This window comes from Fringilla coelebs (assembly GCF_963513975.1).
Source record: "Fringilla coelebs genome assembly, chromosome: 16".
Lineage (NCBI taxonomy): Eukaryota > Metazoa > Chordata > Aves > Passeriformes > Fringillidae > Fringilla > Fringilla coelebs.
Genome location: NC_140042.1, coordinates 4,275,176 through 4,301,603, shown reverse-complemented (window position 1 = coordinate 4,301,603; position 26,428 = coordinate 4,275,176). Strand labels below are relative to the sequence as shown.

Genomic DNA, 26,428 nt, shown 5'->3' with positions numbered 1-26,428 from the left:
CATCCGCCAACCTCCTCTTCCTCCCCTTCCCATCAATTTGAACCAGGCACCACAGAGTGTGTTTTCTTTACCTACACCTGAAGACTGGTTGGTCATTAGGCATTTTGCTACTCATCCTCTGTAATCACACCACCAAGTTAGTGAGCATTGGGATGGCATGCTCTCCAGGTTCTGCTGTAAATCAGGCTTACAGGATCCAGTGAGGGAGGGCAAGATTCATTTAGCTCTTACCCAGACACGAAGACAAGCCCATGTTTTAACCAGCATAGAGAAATGGCTATCAGGCCACTCCAAATACCAAAACCTTCCATGAAAGTTTCTTTTTTTCCTCCATAGGAAATTAAATACAAAAATAGATTTCAAAGAAAGTAAAACAGTTGTGAAAGAAAGATTTAAAAAAAAAAATCTCAACAAAAAAATAATACAGGTTTCATCCTACCATCTCTTTAGGGCAGATTAAGGAGAGAGGTTCAGCAATAACTCTGAATTTACAGTTTGAACAAGTTTCTTTTTAAACCTGAGGAACCAATGGCACAGATAGCAAGAACACTGCATGCAAGTGAATCATCCTGCTGAAGTCACCCATCAAGATACTCATGCACTTCAGTAGTGGCAGGACTGGGCCCATAGGATTACCAGTGTTAATTGACTGATTTTCATTTAGTCTTTTCTTGTGCAATGTCCAAAGTAGCACAGCAGGGTTTTATTCTCCATGGCAGGTGAGACACAGCTTGTCTATTCAAGCTGCTGCCATTTATGGGCCAGATCCTGTGTTTGGCTGCACAATCAGCTCCCTTGGGAGTACACAGGAGTGGCAAATGTGTATTCCCCAAAGCTGCTGAAGCAAAGAGCAGTAAAGAGAGACTTACTGAGGGAGGTGGGGACTCCCGGCCAATGAGCGGGGTATTCTCGCAACGGGGGTTCTGGAAATTTGCATTCTGGCTCCTAGGAAAGGAAGACACACATGGTAACGGGGCACTTGCCATGCTTCTCTGGGGAGGGTCTCTGATGGGGACACAGGACAGAGCATCCTCACCCCCTGAACTACTGTACAAAGTCAGTCTCCTTCAATGCTTTTCTTACAGGCCAGATGGATCCCCTTTTTCAGATAAGGGCATAAATCTATCATAATTTTCCTCAGATTGAGCACTATTTTTACATTCTTACTCAGAAGGGCCCACAATGAATCACATCAAGTGATTTAAAAATAGGGCCTTGTGAAAATCTGCCTCCCTGCAGCATCGGAACTGCCAAGTGGCAGAAATGGAGATAAAATGAGGACAACGTCTAAGGGGATAAACAAAATGATGTGGCTGCCCAAAAAAAAAGATGGGCCCTGATGATAGTCCAAATGTGATCAGGGTTAGGCACTTCTGGAGAAAGCTCTGAAGATCCCACCTGGACTAGGTAGCTGAAAACTGCAACAGATGTCAGAGGTGACAGCAAATACTGTAGAAAGAGAGAGCCCACAGGTTTTTTCTTGGCTCTCAGTCTTTTGGGAGGCTTCTGGCAAGACTGCTCTGTGTGAACAATTAAGTCTTCTGGTGATCAGAATCACTGTGCAATAAGAAGCCCAGACAATCCTTTCCTACTTCTTTTCTTTAGACATTTTCCTGAGTCCTGGAGCACAAAGCTGTTCACATTTTGGAGTATGCTGTCTAACAAAACTCCTCCTAGCGCAGCACTCTCAAGCTATTCCCTTCTCCCATTAGATGCCAATCGGAAAACAAAATCCTTCACTGCTTTTTCCCTCTGGGTCAGAAGTGCCAACCCTGCAGCAATGGAGCCAACAGAGATGAGATGGGAGCCCTGTGGAGAGGCTTCCCTGGGGATACTCACATGTACTCCGTGACGGGAGCATTGCTGACTGTGTGTGCTGCTGCAGGGATGCTGGTCTCACTGCCATAACTACTGCCACAGCTATAGAGGCTGGGCATGTGCACTCTGTACAGATTATCGTGTGTCTGCCTGCTCCCTTGAGCAGCTGATTCTTCTTCCCCATCATCATCTGAGCCTCTGCAAGAAGGAGAAAAAGTTCCTCCTAGAACCCTAGAGTGACCCCACGTGTGGGGTTCGCAGGAAACCATGGCAATCCTAGGAACCTCCCAGGCATCCTCCACATCCTCCACGTTCGTGCCCGTTTGGGATGCCTCGGGGTGGCGGCGTGAAACACAGCCCACACCGCAGTGACTCAGCCCTCCCACAGATCCCATCTGGAAGTGCACACTGTGTGATCCCCTCCAGCCTCCCCACAGGCTTCTCAGCAGGGTGTGCAACTGCCCAGCTGTACAGCCAGAGGATGGATACGCATCCCAAAATGTACAGCATTAAAAAACCCCACAGACAACACAAAAGAGAGGCAGTGGGGATGTGGTGCCATGCAGAAACATCCTTCAAAACTGCAATCTCTGTCCTTCCATTTCCTGTAGGCATGTCCAAAGAGCTCTTAAGGATAAACCTCTGTGGACTTCTCTGAAGTCCCATTCTGGTGGCAAGGGGTCTGCTTCAGCTTCTGGCAAAACCACGGAAGTCTTTACAGAGATTAAGTTGCAAAATTTGTGTGTAAAGGCTTCATCTTCTCAAAAATGCCGGGATTTAAAATCAGTGGAGAGAACTGTTTGCCAGCTGGTTCCCTCTGCCTTCCCAGAGTATTCTCTTGCCCCTCCTACATAACACACACTGCAGTTTTACCTCCCTAAGTAGGGGGTGGAGCACCATGGTCTGAAATATATTTAATCTGTGCTTGAAGCTAGTGAAAGGTTCTACACAGCATGGCCACCACTAGAACCTCCCGAGCATCACCTGCAGCTCCTGCACCACACGGTGGCACTGAAGATCGAGGGATCGCAGCCTGCACAGTCCCTTACAGGCAATAAACCACCACATCCTCCACTTCCCAGAGGGAGCCTGGGGGACAAATGGTGCTCCACAGAGTGCAAGAGGGAGCCCTTCAGCTCACAGCAGCAGCCTGAGCCTGCTGGGGTTGGCAGGGCAGGCAGCACAGGAGATGCCACCAAACCTTTCTCCTTCCAACAGACAGGCTGCCCTGCTCTGTGTGGAAAGGTCTCTGCAGTGCCTGTGGAAGAGCTGAGGAACCAGCCATAGTCTCAGGGGCTGTTCTGACACTTCCTAAGGCCACTTCTCTGTGAGCACTGCAGGCTGGACCAGCTCTGGCTTCCTGCTGTTGAGGGCCTTCTATTTGACCAGAAAAAGGCCACAGAAAAGAATTTGCTGCAGCGTCTCGCTGTTCTGCAAGGGTAGAAAACGCAATGCCATTTTAACTCAATGCCTGTGGTGCAGCAGCCAGTCAGTGAAGCAGAGGTTTTTGCTAAAGACTTAGTGATTCATCTGGTTATCCTCATTAATACCAGTTCCAGTTTGCAAGTGCCTCACCTGCCCATGTTGTTGACAACAAGACAGTTCCTGCTTTCCATTATCTATGCAAGTCAGTCAGCTCAGCATGAGCAAAGCTACAAAGGCAAGTGTAAACTGCTTCTCATTCCAGTTCTCTTCCCCACAGCAGAACAAATGCCTCAAGACAATGTAAGAGAGTAAGAATTTTACAGAGAGAGCAATAGTTCAAGCATTACCTCTATGTTACAGCTATAATCATTCATCTGACTTGACTCACAGTCCTGCAGTGTACTGAATGCTCTGCACACAGAGTATTCCAGTGCAATAAGGTTCAGATGTTAGTATCAACCACAGCCAGAGCAAAACACAACCTTTTTTTTCCTGTTAGACCTGTGCTTATGAAGCCACATCCCTCACACCCCTGGGATCATGTGGGAATGAGCTCCATATGCTCATGGGCACAAATCCAGCAGCCAGCCTTCGCTGGGAAAGAGCTCTCCAGTGCTACAGGATCTAAACCCTCTCTGTACCTCTTCTGCTGCCAAGTGTGTGGGACGCTGCAGACAATGGAACTGAACATGAGGGCTGTGACAAAGGAGAAGAGAACCAGGTAGATGAGGCCTTCCACTCCATCATAGCAGAATCCTGTCAGAGCCTGGATGTAATCCTGCAGAGGGAAAGGAGCAGAGTTTCCTGATCACTGCAGAGTTAGCACTGAGCTCTTACTCAAAAGCCCTTCTCCAGATTGCACTCTCTGAAACAACTTCGAGACATCACACTCCCTTTCCTAGAGCGTATTCCTATTTTAATTTCAGGGACTCAAGTGTTTTTCATAAATGATCTAACCCTTGTTTCCCCTCACAAAGACCAGCTTGGATTTAGACATAGAAATATTTTCAACCGCCCACAGTAAGACTTTAAGAGGAGGAAAAATAAACAGCCAAGGCAAATTTATCCACCCAACTGAAGATACAATATTTTTCATTAAGCCTTCCAACGCCCTCGCAGTGTGCCATGCCCAGGAACAGAAGCATGAACTGTCTGTGTCTGTGCCTTCAGAGGGGCAGTGAGGACAGAGCAAGGCTGTGCTACACTGCTCCACGTGCTCTGCACTCCATGGCAAAGGCAACAAGTTATTTGCTATACACAAAAAACCTGAAGGCCTCTGTGGCTGCAGCTTGTAGATGTATGAAGGCATGTTACCTGCCCTCCTGTGTTGAACTTTAACTCAAAGCTAACTTGACCCAAATTCTCATTCCCCTTTCTGTTATAATCAATAAGTAAAAAGCTGTTGTAAACTTCCACCAGAGGTTTGGAGCTCCAAACTAACACAGGCTCTACGCTCCTTTTGCTCTTCCTTAGCTCAAGGCCAGTTCCAAAACTCACCAAATGCAGACTCCTACAGTCTACCAAAGCTGTCAGCTGCTGCAGGTTGATCTCTGTGGAGTTCAAAACCTCCTGGATCCGAGTAAGATACTCCTGCAACAACAGGCCAGTGCTTAGTGCGAGGGAATGCTTAGCAGGAGCTGGTCCTGGGCTCTGTACAAAGTTGAGGGAAGCCCCAAAGGACAGGGAGAGCAAACCTGAGGAGAGTTACCTTGGAGGTGGGGTGCTCCTTGCTCGCTGACCTCATCAGCTCCGACACGTCATCCTGCATTTCCACCAAAGCCTTGTGACTTCCTGACAGCTTCTGCTCAACACAAAACATGCAATGTTTCAATGAACCAACAGATCTCTTGGGAAAAGACTGAAATCCTATTTCCCAGATACTGAAGCATCATCTGTATGAATGGTACTAGTTAGAGACGTCCCAAGTGCAGCTGCAACAGGGTTAAGTTTGACCTTTAGCAAACTGGAAGAAGTACAGACAGAGAGAAGAGGAGAAGGGAAGAACCAAAAGGAAAAAAAATCCCAAAATCACAAGCCCACAAACAAAGAACAAAATACACACACAAAAAATGTACACACAGCTGGGGCTGGCTCTAGGACAGAAGGGAAGGAGAAAGACACAAAGCACTCAAGTTCTCACCACAGAACACAGCTGGATTTTTTTACTACATCAGATGGATGAAAAAGACATCATGTTAACAGTGGAAGTTGTTTGTTTTAGGGTGCAGCCTTCACATCCCTTTAAAGCACCATGAGAATTTCACATGCGATAGCATGTCAGGGAGTACACAGAGCAACCAGAAATGCAACAGATGGCAGAGGTGCATCAAACCACAGCCCCAAGTGTTCTTACCCCACCCTTTGAAACAGAGGAAGACGAGATTTTTTAAAAAATCCTAAATATAAACGGGGAAGCAGCTGGTGTCTGCCAAATGGTGGGTGGTGTGGGCCCCTTCTGGCCTCTGATGCACACAGCAAAGTCTGGAATGGGCCCAGGTGCTCTTCTTCTGCCCCCACACAAAAGAATAATGACTCACATTTATACTTTAGGATAAATCCCTCAGATGTTCAAAGGTTTGTAAGAGGCATCTGTGGAAAGCGCTCCTTCACCCACAGAAGCAACTGCATTTTGGGAGTGGATTGTTACCACAGTTTATCCCAGAAGAACCTTCAAGAAGAGATTCAAAGCAGGAATGACAGAGTTTCCCAACCTGGCATTAATTGTGGTGCTGTGTCTCCACATTGCTGCTCTTTAGACAAGCGCCTTGTAAACAGAAGTACCACCAACAAAGCCATGGCTCTCCCCACATTACACACAGGCCCTTCTAAGGGCTGTCCTGGACCAGGTGGTGATGAAGTTGGAAAAAACTCCTCCCTAAATCACAGTGCCACCTCCTGCACAGCTGGGAAGCAGCTGTCAAAGCTTTACCAACAGCCAGAGCACTCCCTAAAGCAAACACCCTGTAAGTGGCTCCCCCTGCACCCTGCAGGGTGAGGAGACCCAGGGGTGGAAGGAGCTGGGGTGCTCACACTCACCTGCTGGAAGGGGTTGGGGTACCCAGCACTGCAGGTCATGTAATAGCGGAGGGTCTCTGGGAAGACACAAAAGGAGAAAGTCAGGCCAGAAACATCACCCCAGCTTTGCAGTGTGGCTCTGCTCCACTCAAAGTTAGATGGAGCACAGAGGAAGTTTTATTCAGAAGTTGGCACTATCCATCACATAAACCTAAGACAAGTCATCGGTCTAGGGCAAGTGCAACTTCAGTACAGGGCAGACACTCTCATAAACTCCAGATGAGATTGTTACTGTGCCCTGCTAACAACATCATTTGTTTCCAGGCTTGAACACACAGCTGTGTTCCTCTTCATTCACACCAGCCTGGTGCCCTCATGAGCCCTCTGCAGCACTACATCAGCTGCCAGCACACACAAATTACAAATACCAGGCTTTCCCCTGCCATCCTCAATAATGTTATCAAGGAAGGAAGCTCTGAAAGACCTGATCATCCAAATACCTTTAGATTGTTCCTCAAACATTTACAGTTCCTCTCCAGATGAATATGAGCATGCCAGCTTAGCAAAATCAAGGGTGATGTTGGCATGGTAAAGACTACAAAAGCCCTAAAACACACAAACCCTCTGCATTCCCCCCTCCACCAGCATCTTTTCCTCTGCTCTTTTTAATCCTCTGTCTGTGCCTTTCAGTAAAGCATATTCCAGGCTGCACAGCTATTCTGATGAGTCCCAACTCAGAAATCAGTCAAAGGCACAACCAGAAGCAAGCAGAGCTGTGAAGGAAGCAGACCTGCCTGTATCCTGACTCTGCCATGCTTGCCATAAATATTGCATGCACCTTTGGGCAAGGCAGCCCGCTGGAGACAGAGTGCTACAGCACAGCCTGTCAGCCCCTGGGTGCTGGCAATGCAACCTGACAGCTGTTATTTATAATTCATCAGCCTGCTCTGGGGCAGCTCCTGCCAGCTGCTCCATCCCCCTCCCACTGACTCTGTCTCTGGGACAGCTTACACCTCCCCAGCCAAGCCTCTAAACAGCAATTAGCAAATTGTGGGCAGACAGGAGGGCAGCAAGAGCTGCTTTGTGCCTCACTTTGGGCAGACCGCAGAAGTGACTGTCCACAAGCACTGGGCCAAGGAAAGGGCTGCTCCTCCCTGGCTCGTAAATCACACACAATGGCTCTGTGAAAGTGGACTAAAACACACCTGCACTGAGAGAACAGCAACCCACACATGGTGACCCAAAGGAGCTGTGATCTTGTCACCTATTTATTTTAAACCAACAAACCACTACAAGTTTCTCCTAAGCTCCCACGGTGGTATCAAGTTTACAATGCCTTTTTAAGTGCAATAAATTGCATGACAAACTGCTAATGCAGAGCTCTAGAAATGTTTCTTGAGGGCCTTCTGGATCGTCCCTGGTGGGCAGATTAGAGATGAGAGCTCCTGATATCACAGTTTGCAGCTTGTAAGCTCAGGATAAAGATTGCTGGTTACATGTGCAGCAAAAAGCAGTACAGTGAAATAAATGCTTGCCTTGCTTCACCCTGGAAGGCAGGATCAGCGAGGATTCACTGTGGGAGCGCTGGCTTTGCTGCTGACAAGTGTGACACTCTACATAAAACGTGCTTCCCAAAATGGCTCAGCCATCAGGAGCAGCTTTGCCCTGCACTGAACCCAGGCTGTGGTGCTTTAAATCTATGGCTACGACAGGCAGAGAAGCTGTACTGCAAAGCCTGGAAATTAAGAGATGTCCCCTGCCTCCATGCCACCAGGAAAAGAGGAAGGAGCACGAGGCACCTTCACCTGTTTTAAACCTGACAGAGGCTATCCTGTACATCACCAAATCTCCCACTTCTAGCCAGAAAGCAGCTGCACTAATCCATCCTTTGCACTTTGCTAACTGCTCCAGGCAATTTCTTTCTATAATTATCTTTCTGGCGCATTTTCCTCTCAAGGAAAATTCCTAAAGGTTGATCTGAGTTTTGAGGCTGGCCCTTAGGCAATCTAGTTCACAGCAGAAGGGTTGGGCAGGGTCACATCTGTAGCTGCCCATGCCTGCTGTAGCTAGCAGCAATCCTCCTGACTCACTCCTGGTGCACAGGCATTGTGGGAGCAGAAGGCAAGGAAGGGAAACTACCTAAAATGATTTATTTTTGCAAAATCTGTTTTTCCTAGAAAGGAAAGAAGAGCATCCTACTAAAGACAGCTTCAGCTGCTAGAACAACTTACTGCTTCTGCAACCATGGAGACATACTACTCATTTCAAAGCCCAGCCAAAATGCAAAAATGGTATTATGCACCTGCCAAAAGGCAGTGAGGTCTGGAGAGAGCAATGAGAAAAAAAGATCCTAGCAAAAAAAAAAAATCCTCACACCTAGAACAGCTTTTCCCAGCTCTTCTTCATCTCTAATTGAACATTCTCTTAGCAGGGCTCATTTTAGCCATACACCCAGATGAGGCTGTCTCTGAGGGTTCAATCATCAGAGACAGCACCTGTGGTGTCAAAGCAAGGCAGCTCTTTTGGCTGGAGCTCCTTGCCCAGGCAAGGTTCTCCACCAGGAGTTTTGTTTGCCCAAGACACCAGTCTGACAGCAAAAGGAGGCATGTGCACAACAGTTAATTTCTCTGAGACATCCTATTCTCATAGTGGTAAAAGCAAAGAGCCTGCAACTCTCCCCTTTACCCTCCACTCAAAGCTTTCTGCTAATCAGGAGTCCACCAGCAGCAGGCAGGAAAACAGCTCCTCAATGCCAACATCAGCTCAGCAGGACTCTGGGGAGCCCTTCTTGGGGCAAACTCTGTCCTGCAGGGAAGGAGCCCAGTTACCCTGGGCTCAGGCAGTGACTGTGCAGACCCCCCTGCCCCAGCTGAGGCTCTGTCCTGGTCTCACTTCTGGAGAGGGAGCAGAGGTGCTGATGGTGTCAGTCCTTAGGCTGATCCAGCCCTGCACCACTGGGAGCCCAGTTGGGAGGGTGGGCATGACAAGGACCCTTCCTGCTCCCACCTGAGCAGCTCAGCCCCAGCATCCAGGCTGGAGCACAGCTGAAAGGCTCCATTACCCACCCCCTGAGGCTCTCAGCTCCCTCAGATGAAGGGAGTGCCTGTTCACCCTGCAGATTTCCGGGAAGAGAATGTGGAGAAAGCTCCTCCTGTTGTTTAGACAGATTGGGCCTTTTTAGTTAATTTTATGCCACAAGTCATCTGATAATAACATAATATCAGTGAAAAAGAATGGGACTAGAAGACGGCCTCCTGCTTTGAAAATGAACATCTTGGCTGCACCAAGTCTTTTTACTAGCAGCAGGAGTTGATTATACAGGCACTGTTCAATTCCATTGGCTTTATCTCAGTTAATGAATACAGGGTGAGTTAGGCACATACATCAGCCTCTTCTGCAAAATTATTTAAGTGTTTGCTTCTCCCAAAAACCTGCATTAAAGTTCGTTGCCTCCCTTTTCTCCCCCCATTATTTTTTAATACAGCACATTTAATCTGCAAAACAAGAACATCTCTTCTCTAGCTACAAACATGACAGTAATAATGCACTTAATCAGATTATTCTCAGCTCCATTAATTCCACTTAGATTTAAAAACAGCAATTAATACATAAACAAGAATATTAACATACTAGTTGCCCAGTATTCAACTCAGTTATTTTTCTGTGAAAACTACAACCACCACCAGCAAAAACACATTGCAAATATTGATGACTCAGTCCCAGTCTGAATGTCAGAGCACAGAGAACCTTAGAGTACATGGTTTGTAACAACAGCAACTAAAAGTAGTGATTGAAGAGAAAAATTGACCCAGCACTACTAAACTTCTTAGGATTACTGGTTGGTTCTTATATCCTTAAAATTAGATGGCAGCACCCAGCCCTGGCCAGAAGCAGATACCTCAGCAAGACTCTCAGGCCAGCTTCAGCTGAAGTGATTCTCACAGCAAATATGATTCCTGTGATAACTCCCCATGGATTCTTCCTCCTGACCTACCTGAGCCCCTGCAGCGACCCACACTCCCTTCTAGTGCATCTATACCTCTTTCAGTGAGTCTACACCTCTTTTAGTGTGTCTATACCTCTTCTAGTGTGTCTACACTGCTGTTAAAGCTGGAGAATACCATCCAAAAAGCAGAGACAGCAACCCAGAGAGCACAAAGCACCAGCACCAGGGGCTTTCAAACAGGGCCTCTTCCTCTGAGAGGAAGCATGGATGTCCAGCTGCCTGTCCCTGTCTCCTGGAGCTCCTCACTCTCCTACCTCAGGCTCAGCTGACCACAAAGCAGCTGCTACAATTTGCAGCCAAGGGATACTAACACTTATCCCAGACTTTTAAAGAGGTTTTCTTGGGATTAAAGTGTTATTGCCAGACTGCAGTCCTCATGTCATCATTTTCCTTCCTGCTCAAATGCACGGGGAGATATCAACATTGGGGACCAAGAGCTATTTCCATAACTATGACACAGCAGTGAAAACCCACGTGGGAAGACAGAAGACTCAGTCATCTCCCAACCAGCTGCCTGGCTCAGAAGTTGGACAGATTTCTTTTGGAGAAAGGAAAAGGTGCTCCAGGGTACTTGGCAGCAGGAGCTGATGATGCCTTGTGAAGGCTGACCTAGAACAGAGTCTAGATGGAGTTAAAGAATAAAGTAGGGATTTATTAAAAAGATATCCTCGGTGGATCCACCTTGGGTAGCACAAGAGCCCAGCCAGGGCTGCACCCAAGATGAACCAAAATGGTCCCAAAATGGACAACCAGTCATGGGGTCTCTCCCTGGGATCAGTTCTGCTCCATTTGCACCTTGCAGTTCATTGTCCAATTCCAGCTTTAGGCAATGAAGTCCACCCTTCTTGTTTTTCTCCCTTTAGTTCACGTTGTTTGTGCTCTTGGGCCTGAAATTTAGACCATTTGTCCTTGGTCCCCAGCTGGAGCAGGAATTGTTTTGCCTCCCTACTCTGTGCAGAGAGCTCACCATCCCCTGATATGAAGCCCAGACCCACACACTACAGCAGCACAGAACGTGAAAAATAGAAAAGCTGAACCTGAGGCATCCCTGACACACTCAGCCCCATGGAGGGGCCACCCTTCCAAGCCAGGCCTGTGGCAGCACCTGCCATTCCTGCCCCTCACCATTTCCCTCAGAGCCATTCACTGTTATTTCTGGAGCTCTAACAACTGTTCCACGGTGGTGCTGCAGGAGCAGAGCCTGTATTCCCTGGGGGAGCCAGCTGTCCCTGCTGGGGAATGCAGGAGGAGGGATGGAATGTCAGCCCTGCACTGCCTGTGAGCCTCCCAATGATCCTCAAGAATGCTACATTTAAAGCAAAATAATCTGGGGACTTCTGTTATTTCATCTTATCAGTTATTTCACCTAAAGGTGAAGGCAGGAGAAAGGTTCTGAAGGTGGTTCTGATGCATACATGCACACTTCTGAGCAGAATGCTGTTGTTCCAGAGCTCCACAAGTTTAGTTTCCCACTGTATGCCAGCTCCTCTGTTTCAAACACAGCCTAAAATCCTCAGTCACTGCCATGCTCCTGTGTGACAGCTGGAGCTGCAGAACCCCATGGCAGAGCCAGCCCCAGCACTCACCAGCACTGAGCACTGCATTCTCTTCAACCACTTTGGAGACATAAGCATCAGGGTTGATACAGAAGTCACTGGAGCCCTGGATAGATGGAAGACAAAAGGAATATCAAACACACCAGCATCAAGGAGCAGTTGGGCCAGGTTAGCATCAGGGAACCTTCTGTTCTGGGCGTGTTTCAGAGGCTGAGGTCTCGTCTCCATCCCCAGCAGCACTGCTTTACACAACCACAGCAGCACTGGACTCTGAGCTACCACACCACGGAGGAGGAGCAGCTCTGCACTTCCCCCAGATGGAAATTGCTAGGACAGTTACTTAGATCAGGAGATGCTGCAAAACAGGCACAGCACAACATTAATCTGCTAAACCTGCAGCCAAGGGTGACTGGGATTTGGATGTCAGCCACTCACCACAGCAACAGCCAGCTCCAGGCCCAGGGATCCCCAGCTGACAATCAGGGCAAACACCCCAAGCAAGCACACCCTGTGGGAGACAGACAGATGGCAGATGTAGCAGCTCTGATTTCAAGCAGTTCCTTTCACAAGATGTATTATTTGGAGTCCAAAGCAATTCCCAAACCCAAGAAATTATCAGCCACTGACTGTATGTTCAGATAAACAATCCTATTTTAGATGTCATGGACAGCAGCAACCAGAGCAGTTCATATCCAGCTGTTGGTTACTGCATTACCTGCCCTAGAGCTGCAGGGGAAGGGAGAAGTAGGGAAGGAAACTATTGCCCTGCTTCTAGCAGGGAAAACAAAGGCACAAAGCCTCAGAGGTGGCTGTAGGGGAGGCAGATTGGCTGGAGGTTCATTACAGTCCCATCCCTGTCCCCATTCTAGACTTCATTTTCCAGGCCCAAAGATACCCAAAGAAAAATATACTGAATAAAGAAAACCCCATGAAAACCATACTGATGCAAAACTGGAGGAGTCTCCACTGTATCTACAATAAATGAGGTTGTTGGGTGTAAGCTCTACTTGGGTACAGATGCTGGGAGGGAACACAGCCCCTCTCAGGAGCCCTTGGCTCCGAGCTGGTGCACCTGAACAGCACCCAGGCATCCCACACAGCCCCAGGAAAGAAAGTCACCTGCAGGCAAACAGCTTGGAGCTGCAGTTCAGGTGCTCCCCACTGCCATGTGAGTCCATCCCTGCAGATTTGAGGCTCTGTTCTGACAGCTGGACCTCATTACTGACAGAAATCCTGGGATGTGTCTGCTGCCAAGCAGCCACAAGGCAGAGGGATGGCAGAGCAGTGCTCTCAGTGACATTCAGGAGCACACGCTCATGGAAAAGGCTTTTGCACTTCCCAACCAGCACATTAGCTCTTCACCCTTGCTGTCACTATGAGTGGTAGATATTTAGGCTATAATGCTCCTCAACTCCCTCAGGTACAGGGCTGAAGACTAATAAGCAGTTTCATTTTATCTGTTTCTATCTTCAAAGTAAAGAGACACTGGCTTGCTCTCTTAGGGATGCTTTTTCCCTCAAGCTTTGAAACATAAGTAGATCCCTTCCCACCCACACCCTGAACAATACAAAAACCTGTTCATAACCAAGACATTCTTTATTCAAACCTAGTACAACCATTTCTGTGAGGAAGGGACATCTTTTTTTTCTGCTACATTTGTCTCACTGAATACTAGAGCTTTAAAAAGGTAAACCTACGGGTCTCCATAAAAAAAAAAATAAATAAACAAACTATCCCTCAGTTTACTAACTTATTTTAATTCCAAATATTCCCTATTCTGTGAATGGATCTGTGCCTCATCTTGCAGAAGTAAGGGAGTTTCACCAGACTGACATCTGTGCTGCACTCTGAAATGAGACACTAAAGAGTTTGCTATGCCTTTTCCAAATGGATGCAAAAATTATCAGCCATGGATCAGCAAGGTTCTGTGGGTTTATGACATAAGGACAACACAGCTTGGTGCCTCCAGCTGAGCATGTTAATCAATAAGACACATTTGTTGTTTTACTTTAAATGAAGATGACTGGGTCAGTAACTGATTGCTTGGCTAAAAGATCTAAAACTGGCATTTCACCATCTTGCCTGGCTGTGATACACTTGTTTCTTTATGCCATGTGCTCCCTTTAGGGAATGCCTCAGTATGAACTTCTGGCTAACGGGGAACGAGATTCTAATTTAAGCCCTGGGTCTGCCATCTGTGCATACACTTGGACTTTTGTCTGTATAACCTGCCAGGTACGAAATCATCTGGTAAATAATAAATCTGGATACACATTCCAATTATTAATGGTACCACCATGAACCAGGAGAAACCCTTGGCCATGTCAGTAATCAAACTGTCACTGTGTTTATGATACCAGGATCTTTGCCAAATATGCCAGGCTACTAGATAAGGAGAGGAAGAGTTTTTTCCTGTAATGGGGCATTTTCAGTGCTTTTGGGAAACAGACATGCATTAACATTGCAGTGCCATGGCAACAAGACTCCTTCTCATCACTGTGCAAACCATGGCTTGTTCTCAGTTTAATGTTTCCTCAGGTGTGACAGCCCCAGGTAACAAGAGCAGATAGAGACACAGAAGGCAATGCTGCAGGTTGTGTAGACACATGCAATGCTTATCATCAATTAACAAATGCCTTCCCAACTGCAGAGAATTAAGGGGAGATTTTTAAAGCCTGTAATTTTCAGGAAGGATGTTCACATCATTATCTCCCAGCAAATGGAGGCTTCCAAGGGCAGCCAGGGGAAAGCAGACAGCCTGGATGGGCTCCTCACCTTTCATTTTACTGCTCAAGAACCTTCCTGGGAACATCTCTTGTGTGAAGCCCTAACTATTTCCACACTACACTCCACAATGTCTCTCAACTCAGGGGGAATGTGAGATGTTCAGTTTCAGGTGTCCTCAGTTGACCAGAGATAGAGGTTCCCACTAGCAGGCACTGGCTTTCAGCTGACTTTCCTTATGCCCTGTCCCCAGATCAAGACTTACCCCATAAGAATGGCCCTGGAGTTTCTAATGAGCCCAAAGAGCACCAGCAAACAGATCAGGACATTGAACAGGAGCAGGCCCAGGTATCCCAGCCACCTGCAGCAAACAAAAACACAGTCTGCAAGGGAAATCTGGTGTGTAAAAAGCACAGATCAAAAAGCAGCTGTGAGTTCTGGGGAAAACACAGTCCTTCTCTTCTCCAAAACCACCTCCAAAGATTAACCTTCAGAAAGCTCTGGGATTTGTGGGATTGGAAGTCGAGGCAGGTAAAAGCATTTACACAACATGCTCAGCACAAACAGTTGTTGAGAAATGACGCTGCTAGTGTTTTCTAGTGTGATGTTATATGCACTGGTCACCGTCAGAGGAAGAAAAGCCATTGCAGCTTCTTGAACTTCCTAGATATTTGTTAGGAAATGCTTCAGTTATTTATTCCACATGTTTGGATAGAGGTTTTCTTTTGTGGAATACAACTGATGCAATATCTTATTTAATATGTTTAATAAAAAGGAATGTCAGGCTGTGGAATTAACTCACAGAACCAGTGCCATTTCCTACTCCATTTAATGTATTCCTTATGCACTTATTAGGACAGAGAAGAAGCTTTACCTGGGGCTGTTTTTTTTCCCCAGTGCTAGAACACAAACTACAGATTTTGTATGTTGAGAATAAATTTCTCATCAGTTGGTAATAAAGATACTTAAGGAAAAAAAGCTGTGCATTTTGATTTAAACTGAATGCAGCCCTGCTGTAAGAAACAAATCAGCTCTGTGGGCCAAGAGCACCTGCAGCAATAAACAGAGGCTTTGGCTCAGCCATCCAGAACATTCACATAATTTTTGCAAAACAGGCCAAAGCAGATGTTACAACCACTACAGTACAGCATGCTACACACCTGTACCAGTCATAGAGGTCAATCTGAATTGCCAGCTCCTCCAGAGACAGCTCATCATTCTTCCAGAAAGGGATCTCAGTTGCTTGCCTGACCAGATTATCCAAGAGACTTTGCAGTTTCTGGACAATTTGCAGGTAGTCTGTCTGCTTCTTGAACGTCTCCTCCAGGACAAGCAAGTTTGGTTCCACTGTTTGGTTCAGGGCCACTGCAGTGTCCAGTACCTACAGTATGGGAAAGAAAATGGGGGGATAAACAAATTAAAAAAAAATAATTACAGTACAGGAAGCCAAGGAAGTAAAAGGGAATTTATTCTTCCTAGCAAGTCATGGACTCCTTCCAGATTACCAGTCCTGTGTCTTAAGAGGCTCAGACTGTTTTACCCCACAAAAGCAACTTGAAAGCATCTGTAAGGAAGATTGTATGCAATGATGGGACCTCAGGTGAGCCTTAACACATGCCCACATTTTCCATCAGGGTTGCAGTACCATACCATGAGATTAGAGACAGCACAGCAGCAACCAATGGTACTCAAATGCCACATTTACTAAGATTTGTCTGCTTTGGCCTGCCTCCTCTTCAGGGCGTGGAAGAGAGAGCTGATCACAAGCTGTTTTTCAGCCTAGCAAAGAGAAGACTTCATTTCACAGCCGCGCTCGCTCTGTTATTTTTAGACGAGCGGAAGAAATCACCACGCCACTAATGGAAATTTTAGCACAATCTCCGAGTCCAGCCACGAAGAGAAAACAGGAAGAGACTCAGGCACAGGCAGATTGAGGAGGAGAGGCGCTGGGTGAGGCTGCTGGCTGCCCCAGGCCCGTTTTTGGGGTGCTCACCCTGTCCTGGACGCCGGCCACGGTGCGGTTGGCGTGGCGCAGCGAGTACGTCAGCCGGTGGATGCCGTCGCTGGTCTCCCCATTCCCGTAGAAGCCCACAGCAATTCCAGCACTGCAGAGGAAGAAAAGCACCAAAGGGCAGAGGTAAAGCTGGAATGCAAGTGGGTAACACAGGGCTGATGGCTGCAGAGTCACACCAGCAGTTCCCACCAAGAGGGAAGGCGCTCCCTCCCCGAGGCCATGCTGCTGCTCGGTTTGCACCTGTGAGCAGTCACAGCCAGAGCTCTCCATGCAGCACCCCCAGGGCCAAGGGCAGAACACAACCAGCATGTTTCACTTATGGGAAAATAATGAAAATCTGTTGGAGAGCTGTTGGGAGCTCAGAACCAGAAATCCAGCCAGCGGCTCCTGAGAGAGCTGCCATTGCTGTGCTGGATGCCTTCTCTGGACATGGAATTTTGTTACATTTTTTTAAAGCAGGACACAAAGAGCTCGCTTTGACTGCTTGCCCATGGTGGTGGTTCCTCCAGATACATTTTCCATGCCCTCTTCTCTACCCTGTGAAATATCTATGAACATTATCTTGATTTATCTTCCCATTAGAAACATTTGTGTCACACTGATTTAGAGTACTGGGAAGGGAGGCATAATAACTTACAGGGACAAAAGGCTTATTTATTTTTAAAGCAAGCAAATTTCAAGCTTGCAGACACAATTCAACTCCAGCTGCTTAGCAAATTACCACCTATCAGCTGATTTTCTATAACTGTCCACACATATCAGTCTGCCCCAATTATGAAGTAAACCATATTAGCTTAAGCCTCACTTAAAGGAAGAAGATCCTGTAAATGAGTTGCAACCAGAGGATTATCTCATGCAAGTCAGCAATACCTCTTCTATGAAGAGATCACTGCAGGAACTCACAGCTCCTCTTACCAAGCCCATAGTTCCTAATAATAGTGGAGGAAAGAACTTGTGAAGGGATCACACAACTAAACTCAGGGCAAACAAACCTTACCAAGACACAGTTTTTCTGTTCCCATGTTATATTTAGCTTGAGAGCACCCAGGACCTTTTCTAGGAAGGTTCTCAAGACACCAAGGTTATGTTTGTGGCAGTGCAGAGGAAGGAGGTGGTGATGATCCTGTTGTAAATCTAAACTTATTCTGGATGAAACATTCAGTTCCTTCACAACACCTTTGGGTACTGTTCCTGCTCTTGCTCCTCTCCTGCAGGAGGACACATCCATTCCTCCTTGCCTGGGTTCTGCTTCAAAAGAGTGAGCAGAACAATGGTCACATTTCTCCTCGTATGTGACAAGAAATAGAAGCAAAGATCATGATCTGGAAGCAGATCCACTAGGAAAATCTGTGTCAGCCTCATGCTTTTTCCAGCAATTGAATCTCCATAAATTATAGAGAGCTTGGCCCATAAAAACCAAGGAGTCTTCTAGGGACAAGAGGCAGCCTTCATAAACAGAAAGAGAGGCAGGAGCTATGGAACTAAACATTTAGCATTAATAAAAGAAACGGGCCTCTTTCTTCAGAAGCACCATTCCTCAAACATTTTCCTAATGCAAATTATGCTGATAACTAAAGAGAGAAAAGCCCTCTGCATTCCTCTGGTTGCAGCTATTATCAGAGCTTGATAACGCATGCCTGGGGTGCACGGGGGTGGAAGGGATAAAAAAGACACAATTCCCCCCTCCCCCTGAAGCACAGAGATTACAGATGCACAGCTATGCCCAGGATAAGGCAACTCAGCACCCCATCACAGAAATTACAAAACCATGGCTTGCATTTCTCCTTGACTTATCAGAGCAAAGAAATTCACACAGACCCTTTCAGCCTCCTGAGCTGCAGAAAACCTTAACAGTTGTTTTTACCATAGGCACCAAATAAATTCCAGAACATTCTGGACATTGAATAGGCAGATCTGACCCCTTTAATTAGCGAGCAATTTCTATTCAGCCTGTTTACAGCTACTAGAAGCCTATTCTTTCAGCAAAGACTTGGTAAGTGCCCAAAACCTGCTGCTTGGCTCTCAGTATTCCCAGCACAGTAGCACAGATTTGGTGGGAAAAACTCAGAAACAGCACTCTGAAAGTGCAGCGGACACCTTATCCTTGGGGATGCTGCTCAGACCAGCCAGTTTACTCTCAGGTACCAGGATGAAGTGGTGGCAGTACAAACAGGTGAGTTTAAACTCGTTGCCCTCTTGGAGGCAGATCTACCCTGGCAGTTTTCCAGAGGCTTCCCATCCTGCCCAGTAAAAACCACAGCTCCCACTGCCCATGAAAGCAAACCCCACAGCACAACAACTGGGATAAAAGCCATACAACCCAAATAATAAACTCCCCTAGACATGAGACTCACACTTTCACTGCAAATTACACATCAAGTGTTAATTATTCCATTCCTGCCCTGCAAAGCCAGCTCTGCATTCCCACCCTGAGCTGGCAAGGAGCACTTACACAGCCAGTGTTTGTTTGATGGCTTTCCCCCTTCCTATCGGGGCAGAGAGGGAAGGAACCCATCCCACAAATCCGGGCTGGGGGCAGCTGTGCCTGAGGAGGGAGCAGAGCTGAAGGGCAGCCAGGGGGGAACTGCTGCTGCTGAGCTTTGTTTGCATTTGGCTTCATCTAAATCCAATAGTTGTTTCAAATCCCTGCCCACACACACTGATATGAGTTGCTATTGTTTAAAGCAGATTTAAGGATTTACACTAGTTTTTAACTACCTTTTATATGATTAAAGGGAAACAGAGGGGCTCCTTCTATTTGAGAGCATTCTTTTCAAATAAAAATAGATCAACTCATCTTAACCCAGCAGTATAAGTCCTTGAGGTCATGATAAATCACAAGGCTTCTTGCACGAACCCTGGAAGGCACAGTGGCCTAAGATACAGCAGATCCATCTCCCAGCACAGGATGACAAAATCATCACCCAGTGGACATATTTCTGTCACACAGCCTGGATGCAAGGACAGCATTCCTGGATGAAACAGCTCTTCTCTGCCCTGGCACCCTCTGGAAGATATTCCAACACATTTGCTTCTATAGGAAAGCCATGTCTATTTCTGCCAGTCTTGCTTCTGTTGCAGTCCCCTTCGAGTGTACACACACCTCTCTCCTCCCAAACCCAGACTGTCCTATCCTCAATCCCTCCTCCCAACATTGGTCAGTCTCCTGTCACTTTCACTACCACCACCTGTCCTCTGCTTTCCCTCTCACTCTTATTTTTGAATAAAATCTTTAAAAATCAATCTATCACAGTCTTACAGGCCATATAAAAAGTTGCTCCTGCTATTTGACACTGCATTTAAAAAGCCACTTGGCTGCTCAACAGTTTTGGTAAGTTTTAAGAAACCCACTTATTTAGGTCAAGAAAAAATTGCACTTAGAGCTTAAAGCCATCACAGACATGCACTGGGGACACAGCACTCTTCAAAGAGTTGTGCAAGTGAGATGGAAGAGGTGCACACCAGGATTTCTGTCTTTTCCTACAGATACAACAGTGGGATCTAAACTCTTGCAGGCTGTACACACACTTCAGTATCACTTTTCACAACACTCCAGAAATTCAGGTCTGGAGAGCAGCTGTCCCATTGTTTGTGTGCAAGAATCACCTGCACTTTGGACACCTAGGCGAAGAACCAGAAAAAAAAATTTAAAAAAAAAATTGTAATTCTGAATTTGCAAAGTGACCTGCAAACAACAAAAAAAATGTTTTCTGCATTTACAGGTGATGAACATCAGAGCATGAATCTGACACCAAGAGGATCTCTGTGCTTTCTAGTGATGAGATTCTCCTGCTGTAATACCCCCACACACACCGTGGCCCTCTGGGTACCCAGACAGCAGTCTGCAAAGATGAGCACTAGCCATTCACATCACATCCTCAGAAATGAATAATCTAACTACACCAAGTCATCTTTAATTACAGGAACTTCATAAGAAGAGCCCTTTTTAGACTTCAGGTTCTCAGGAGGAATGTTAATTTGTCTGCCTAATTACCACCTTGCACTTTCACACCAGGGGAAAGTGCTATTACTGGCACTTGATAAAACCAGTTTTTACCATTTATTTGCACCCATTTCTTCCTGATGCCCTCTCCACAAAGCTTTCTCCCCACCTTTGGAGCTGAGGTCCCTTCTGGGAGAATTAGGGTCACCTAAGCAGTGGGTGAGATGGTTTATAGGACAACTCCCCATACACAGAAACCAATCCAAATTGGTGAGGACCAGAACTGAAGAATTAATGGGAAAATCTAGGCTAAGCATTCCTGCAGCTTTGTGGCTAGAGCAACTGGGAAGACTCATTAGAGACATTTTGTTGGAAGCTCCTGTTCACCAGCTCTGCCTCAGAATGCTGGCTCAGCATCCTCCCTGTTGTGAGCCTTTAGGAAACAGCCAAGCACACAGCAGCACTCAGAGCACAAACAACCCCCTGGCACTGAGGGAACCCAGAGAGCCATGTTCTAGGCACAGCTGGACTCCACCAGAGTTAACAGTTCTCAGCTAGGAGGACAAGGATCCCCTTCCAAGTACTCAGAGAGAGCAAACCTGCTGCTGCTTGGAACCTCTCTCTGCCTCAGCACCCAACCAGAGCCACAGAACTGCCTCCCAGGGCAGGCAGAGGGTCAGAACAGCCTCAGAGGGTCAGAAGAGCCTCATTCCCCACCAGGACAGCTGGCCTGGCTCTTCTGTTCAGTGTGACACACAGCTGGGATAGGCAGGATCTACCCAGAGGGCTAATCTTTAATCAGTGCTAGCAGGAATCCCAGGTGGACACCAACAGCTGGAATGGGATTGTTGGGAGCTGTATCTGCATTCCCAGGCACAGTCTGAGCACAGAGCACCAACAGACACTGCTTTGAGGGCACTGTGGCACCCAGCTGCTGCAGAGAGGCAGAAAACCAGCCCCAGCCCTGCAGGAGAGCAGCAGCACTTGGACAGCACCTCCCTCTGCATGGTGGTACCAACCTGCTCTTGCTCAAGCATGCTGATTTCAGAGAGGAAATTAAGCAACTGATTTAAAAAGTCAAGAAAAATGATCATCCAATATCTCTGTATGTTCAGGTAGAACCTTATGTTATGAACCTTAGTTTTATGGCTCTGCATTTAATACTTGCAGAAACAAATTGTCCACCAAGGATGGGGACAAGCGGTTCAGATTTCGAGGGAGCCTAAGCAGCTTTCCAGCTTGTGGGTTTGACAGAGTCACATCAAGTTTGCCAGAATTTACATGCTGCCCTTCCAATGTTAAATTATCTCACACATGCTCTGGAGAAGTGCAGAATACCTCCTTCTCACCCTTTCCCCAATCAAAAACAAACACAACTACCACAGGGCAGCAGCTGCCTGGGTCACATTTGCTGCATAACAATAGCTAACAAGGGCCTGTAGCAGCAGCACAACTATAAATAGCATCAGCAGAGCTTCTGTAAGAAAGGGTTGGGACCACAGCTCTCTCAGTGGATTGGAATGGATGCAGCTGAAGTTCTTAAGATCACAAAAATAAAGGTGAATAAGGCTGAGATTTCTTCTTTACAAATTGTTCTGTGGTTTGCCTTTCCACCCCAGGCACCTGCTGGCAATCAGCAAAGCATGGAAGAGCTTCTTGCAGCAGTCCTGGCTGCTACACAAAGTCTCTTCTTCAGCCCTCAGCCCCTGCTTCTGCAGGCAAATCCACCCCCAGCTGCTAAACCCGCTGCAGAATGTCTGCTCTGCACTGTCTGCTTTCAGATGCCCCATCATCCACTTTCTAGGAAATGATCTGCTTTGAAATTCTCCTGCACCCACTCTCCACTAATTACTGACTTTTTTCCCTTGGTTTTCAGCAATCCTTCTTTCCACCTCACCTCCAAAATCTCCTATTGCTCAGTCACACCAAACACTGCTGACCCTGGCACCATTCCTAGCAGCCCCTGGAGATGGAACGTAAGCGCAGATAACAAAATGCAGCAGTGTCTTACAAAATCTGAACATTCCTCCAGTCAAACACCAATCCTTCCAAAGCCAAAAGAATCTGCTGTGACTCTTTCTTCCTAATCTACTCTCCCACACACAGTGATTCTTTCTGGACACCAGGTTCTGAGAAATCTGCATTTAGACCTGATAAATGTTTCAGCTGTATCCATCCTGTTTAAGTGATAAGCTCCCAAGGACAGAGGGTCCTTGATTTATCACTTGAAAAGTATCAAAGAGCAGGCCATTAACTATTCCTTTTCACATTGCTCAAACCACCAGGCAGCTCTGCAAGCAGTAGAAAGGAAGGAAATATATTACAGACATTTAAAAACATACATACATCAAATGAAAGAAAGAGGGATTCTTGCCAATATTCACCAAGTAGAGGCAGAGCATTTTGATGCCTTGTGAAGGCTGACCTAGAATGCAGGAATGTGCTCCTCGTTGATGGAGTGACAAAACTACCCTTTGTCTCCTCAAAAAGGAAAAAAGCCCAGAAGTTTCTCTTTTTGATCAGGCAAAAAGACACTTCAGAGGACCTAAGGGACTTTACCTCAAACGTAAGGATAGCCAATTAGATAGAAGGTAAAAAGTCCTGCTTGGGCAATTTACTAGAAAAAGAAGAGAACAAAGAAACTGATCACTTTTGTGAGGTGCTTTACCAGGCAAGCCTCGAATTTCTATATGATAGAAATATATATGATTATATATATATGATTAGAACTATATATGATTAGAACGTAGAGGCACGTTAATAACCTTTTGACGCAACAACAACAACTTACACAACTTTTCCACTGGAACACAGGCTAGATGGAGTTAAAGAATAAAGTAGGGATTTATTAAAAAGCCTTAATGGATCCACCTTGGGCAGCACAAGGAGCTGTAGCCCAGCCAGGGCTACACCCAAGATGAACCAAAACAGTCACAAAATCAATGACCGGTCTCGGGGTCTCTCACTTTTATAAGGTCTCAGGGTCTCTCACTTTTATAAGGTCTGCTCCATTTGCATATGGGAGTTAATTGTCCAGTTATAGCTTTAGGTTATGCAATCCCATCCTTCTTGTTTTCCTCTCTTCAGTTCACACTGTTTACGCTCCTGGGCCTGAGATTTGGACCCTTTGTCCTTGGTGCCCAGCTGGAGCAGGAATTGTTTTCTCTCCCTGCTCTGTGCACAGAGCTCACCACCCCCCAACACGGAGCCCAGCCCCACACACTACAGCAGCACAGAACCTGAAAAACACCAAAGCCAAGCCCTGGGGCACCACTGGGAGAGCGAGGCCGCGGCCCAGCACAGCCAGGGCGGGCATGGCCGTACCTGCAGACGAGGGTGGCGATGATGACGCACCAGGCCGTGCAGCAGCAGTCAGCGTTGAGGTGCTCCTCGCTCTTGCGGTGCCGGCAGCACAGCCAGAAGGAGTAGAACAGGAGGAAGAGCAGGTCCAGAGCCAGGCAGGACAGGGCAATGCCGCCCAACAGCAGCAGGGCCTGCAGGAACAGACATGGAGGTCACAGCTGGCCCGCCACGGACAGGCCTGCAGGGTTTGTAGGGGTCCCCGCGGCAGGGAGAAATGATGAGGAGGACTACACCTTATTAGGAGGTTAATTAGTTACTTTATTATACAATATTATTCCATCTATATTACACTATGAACATTACATCTAAACTGAACCTGCCCAGCACTCACTCTGCACACACTGCACAGAACCTCGTGACTGTCACCCGACACACACACACACGCTGACAGGCCCTGACAGGCCAAGGAAACAAAACACCGTCACTTTGGGTAAACAATCTCCTTGTTGCATTCTACTTTGGCACAAACACAGGCTCAGCAAATGAGATAAGAACTGTTTAGATCATTCTCTGAACCTCAGAGTCAATCTCAGAAATATTCTTGGGAACATTGCCTTGCTTTTTTTTCTCTGTGGCGACTCGTACCTACCAAGGCACACCTTGCCAAGAAGTCATTTTGTGTGCTTGGCACACTGGTAAAATATAAAGAGGTGATTTTTTTTGTCTCACTTGCTCCCCTCTGTCCATCCCACTCAATGAGACCATGTTCTGTACCTCAGCAGTAAATAGCTGAGCCATTTTGCCTGTCCCAGTCTGCAAACAGCCTAAGTTAACCAGAGGGTTTCCTCTTTACTACTGATCACAGGTCAGCAGATTTAGAGAACAAAAAAAATAAAATTAAAAAAAAAAAAAAATAGTGCAGCCAGCTGCCTCTATCTGTACAGTTTTTTAATCTTCATGAATAAATATGCAGGCTTATTCATTAGAAATCCAAGTGCATGAGTGGGTTTGAAAGGGGGTGGAATTTATTATACATGCATGAGATTAATTTTTTTAAAAAATCAACCTCCGTGCAATGCTTCTGTTCAAGGTAGACCTAGAATAAATGCTAAACCCCTCCATATACCATCCACATATATAGGTACAACAAACTTGGATGCTACAGACATACTTGAAGCAGTCACAAGCTGAGTTAGTGGGTATATCTATTTCTAGTCATGTTCCTGGGAGGAAAGGGAAGTTGTAAGTGTTTAACTCCCCTCCAATTTATTTTTATTTGAAAAAAGCCTGCCTAAAATCCAAAAATGCAAACCAATTCTGTTAAATAAAAGAAAATTTAAAAAAATAAATCCATTCCAACACCATTTCTAGACACATTTTCCCACCTGCATGAATCAAGCAAAAGGATGCAATTTTATCCATAAGGTTTTTTTGATAAATCTTTGTTACTGGTGACAAATGCCAACTTACTAGAAAAAATTTAAATATCTGGAAAGAGCCCAAGTCACTTGCTGCTGCCCCAATATTGGGAATTCAGACACAGATCTGTATCAGCTAACCTAGAACAAAGGCTTGGGTTTTCAAACCAGTATCTCTTTTCCTCCCCATGCAGAAATTCCTTAAAGAACATTAATATGCTTCCTCCTGATTGAAACAATAACTTCCTTCTGATCAAAAGGAATACAACAAAGAACGCTGAGATTAAAGCAAAGAACTTTCACAACTGGTGACAGTTTCTAACGGGGTCTGCTAGGAACTTGCTCTTTGTAGGCTTTTCTTTCCCCCTTTTCTCCCTCTGCTCCATAGGTTCTCCCTGCTGGGTGATTATCCTGGCAAACAAGCCACACAAGGTCTTTCCCAGCCAAGAAACGTCAGGCACACAGAACGAGGTGCGCGCCAGCTAAACCCAAGTGCTGCACCACAGATACCCCAAGCAGCCCCTTGCTCTTGGCTTTCCCAGCTTTGCAGACCCTCCCACCCTTTACAAACCCCTGCCCAATTCTACAAACCCTCCCCAAGCCCCCCGAGCTGGCACGGGGGCGGCTCCCAGGTGCTGCTTTCCCCAAACCCAGGAGCAGGAGCTCAGCCCCGCTGTGCAAAGTGAGCTCTGGGACCTCTCCCAGCCAGGAGTGGGGGTGGGTGGAAGGGAACAAGCCCAATCCCCCTTTCCCATGCTTTCTCCAGATGGTGTGAGCTCTGCTGGAGCTGCTGAGCAGAAAGGGGCCTCCGAGAGGGGAGCTGCACTCGGAGCCCCACGCTCCCCCACTTCTGAAGCCTCGCCACAAACGAGCGCTCCATGCTAATTTAACCAACACACTTGGCATACCAAAGCTCCTCAGGGGTATTCTTTATTTTTTAAACATGTCAGGCTGCTGTAAGGCAAAGCTTTCCTGCCCCGCTCGCCTGCATTTCTTTCTTCACACCCTCAACCCTCCTGCACATGCTAAAAGGCATTAGTGCTGGGAAGACAAACTCTGCTGAAAACATCCTCCCAGCAACCCTTCTATCAGCAAAAAATCCACACTGCAGCTCCAGATGTAGGGGAACCGCCCCCATTGAAAGGAAATAAAAGGAAATACTTTTAAAAAAATCTTTTAAAAAAGGAAAAATGGATGTCAGAGTGC

The 26,428-nt window shown here is 46.6% G+C and overlaps 1 protein-coding gene across 3 annotated transcripts in view; it reads right to left on the bottom strand.

The window, feature by feature from the left end:
- Positions 1-26,428, bottom strand: part of TTYH3 (tweety family member 3) — a 74,034-nt gene that overhangs the window by 12,237 nt on the left and 35,369 nt on the right. For 2 of the 3 annotated variants that reach the window (XM_084216712.1, XM_084216713.1), the window contains exons 2-13: positions 23,826-23,995; positions 16,538-16,649; positions 15,705-15,925; positions 14,810-14,905; positions 12,256-12,328; positions 11,851-11,926; positions 6,280-6,335; positions 4,952-5,044; positions 4,741-4,833; positions 3,885-4,021; positions 1,840-2,016; positions 870-945 (exon numbers count right to left, since the gene is read on the bottom strand). In XM_084216712.1, coding sequence (XP_084072838.1) covers positions 870-945; positions 1,840-2,016; positions 3,885-4,021; positions 4,741-4,833; positions 4,952-5,044; positions 6,280-6,335; positions 11,851-11,926; positions 12,256-12,328; positions 14,810-14,905; positions 15,705-15,925; positions 16,538-16,649; positions 23,826-23,995 — 1,380 coding nt within the window. The remainder of the gene's footprint in view (positions 1-869; positions 946-1,839; positions 2,017-3,884; positions 4,022-4,740; positions 4,834-4,951; positions 5,045-6,279; positions 6,336-11,850; positions 11,927-12,255; positions 12,329-14,809; positions 14,906-15,704; positions 15,926-16,537; positions 16,650-23,825; positions 23,996-26,428) is intronic. The other variant, XM_084216714.1, reaches the window with a different exon arrangement.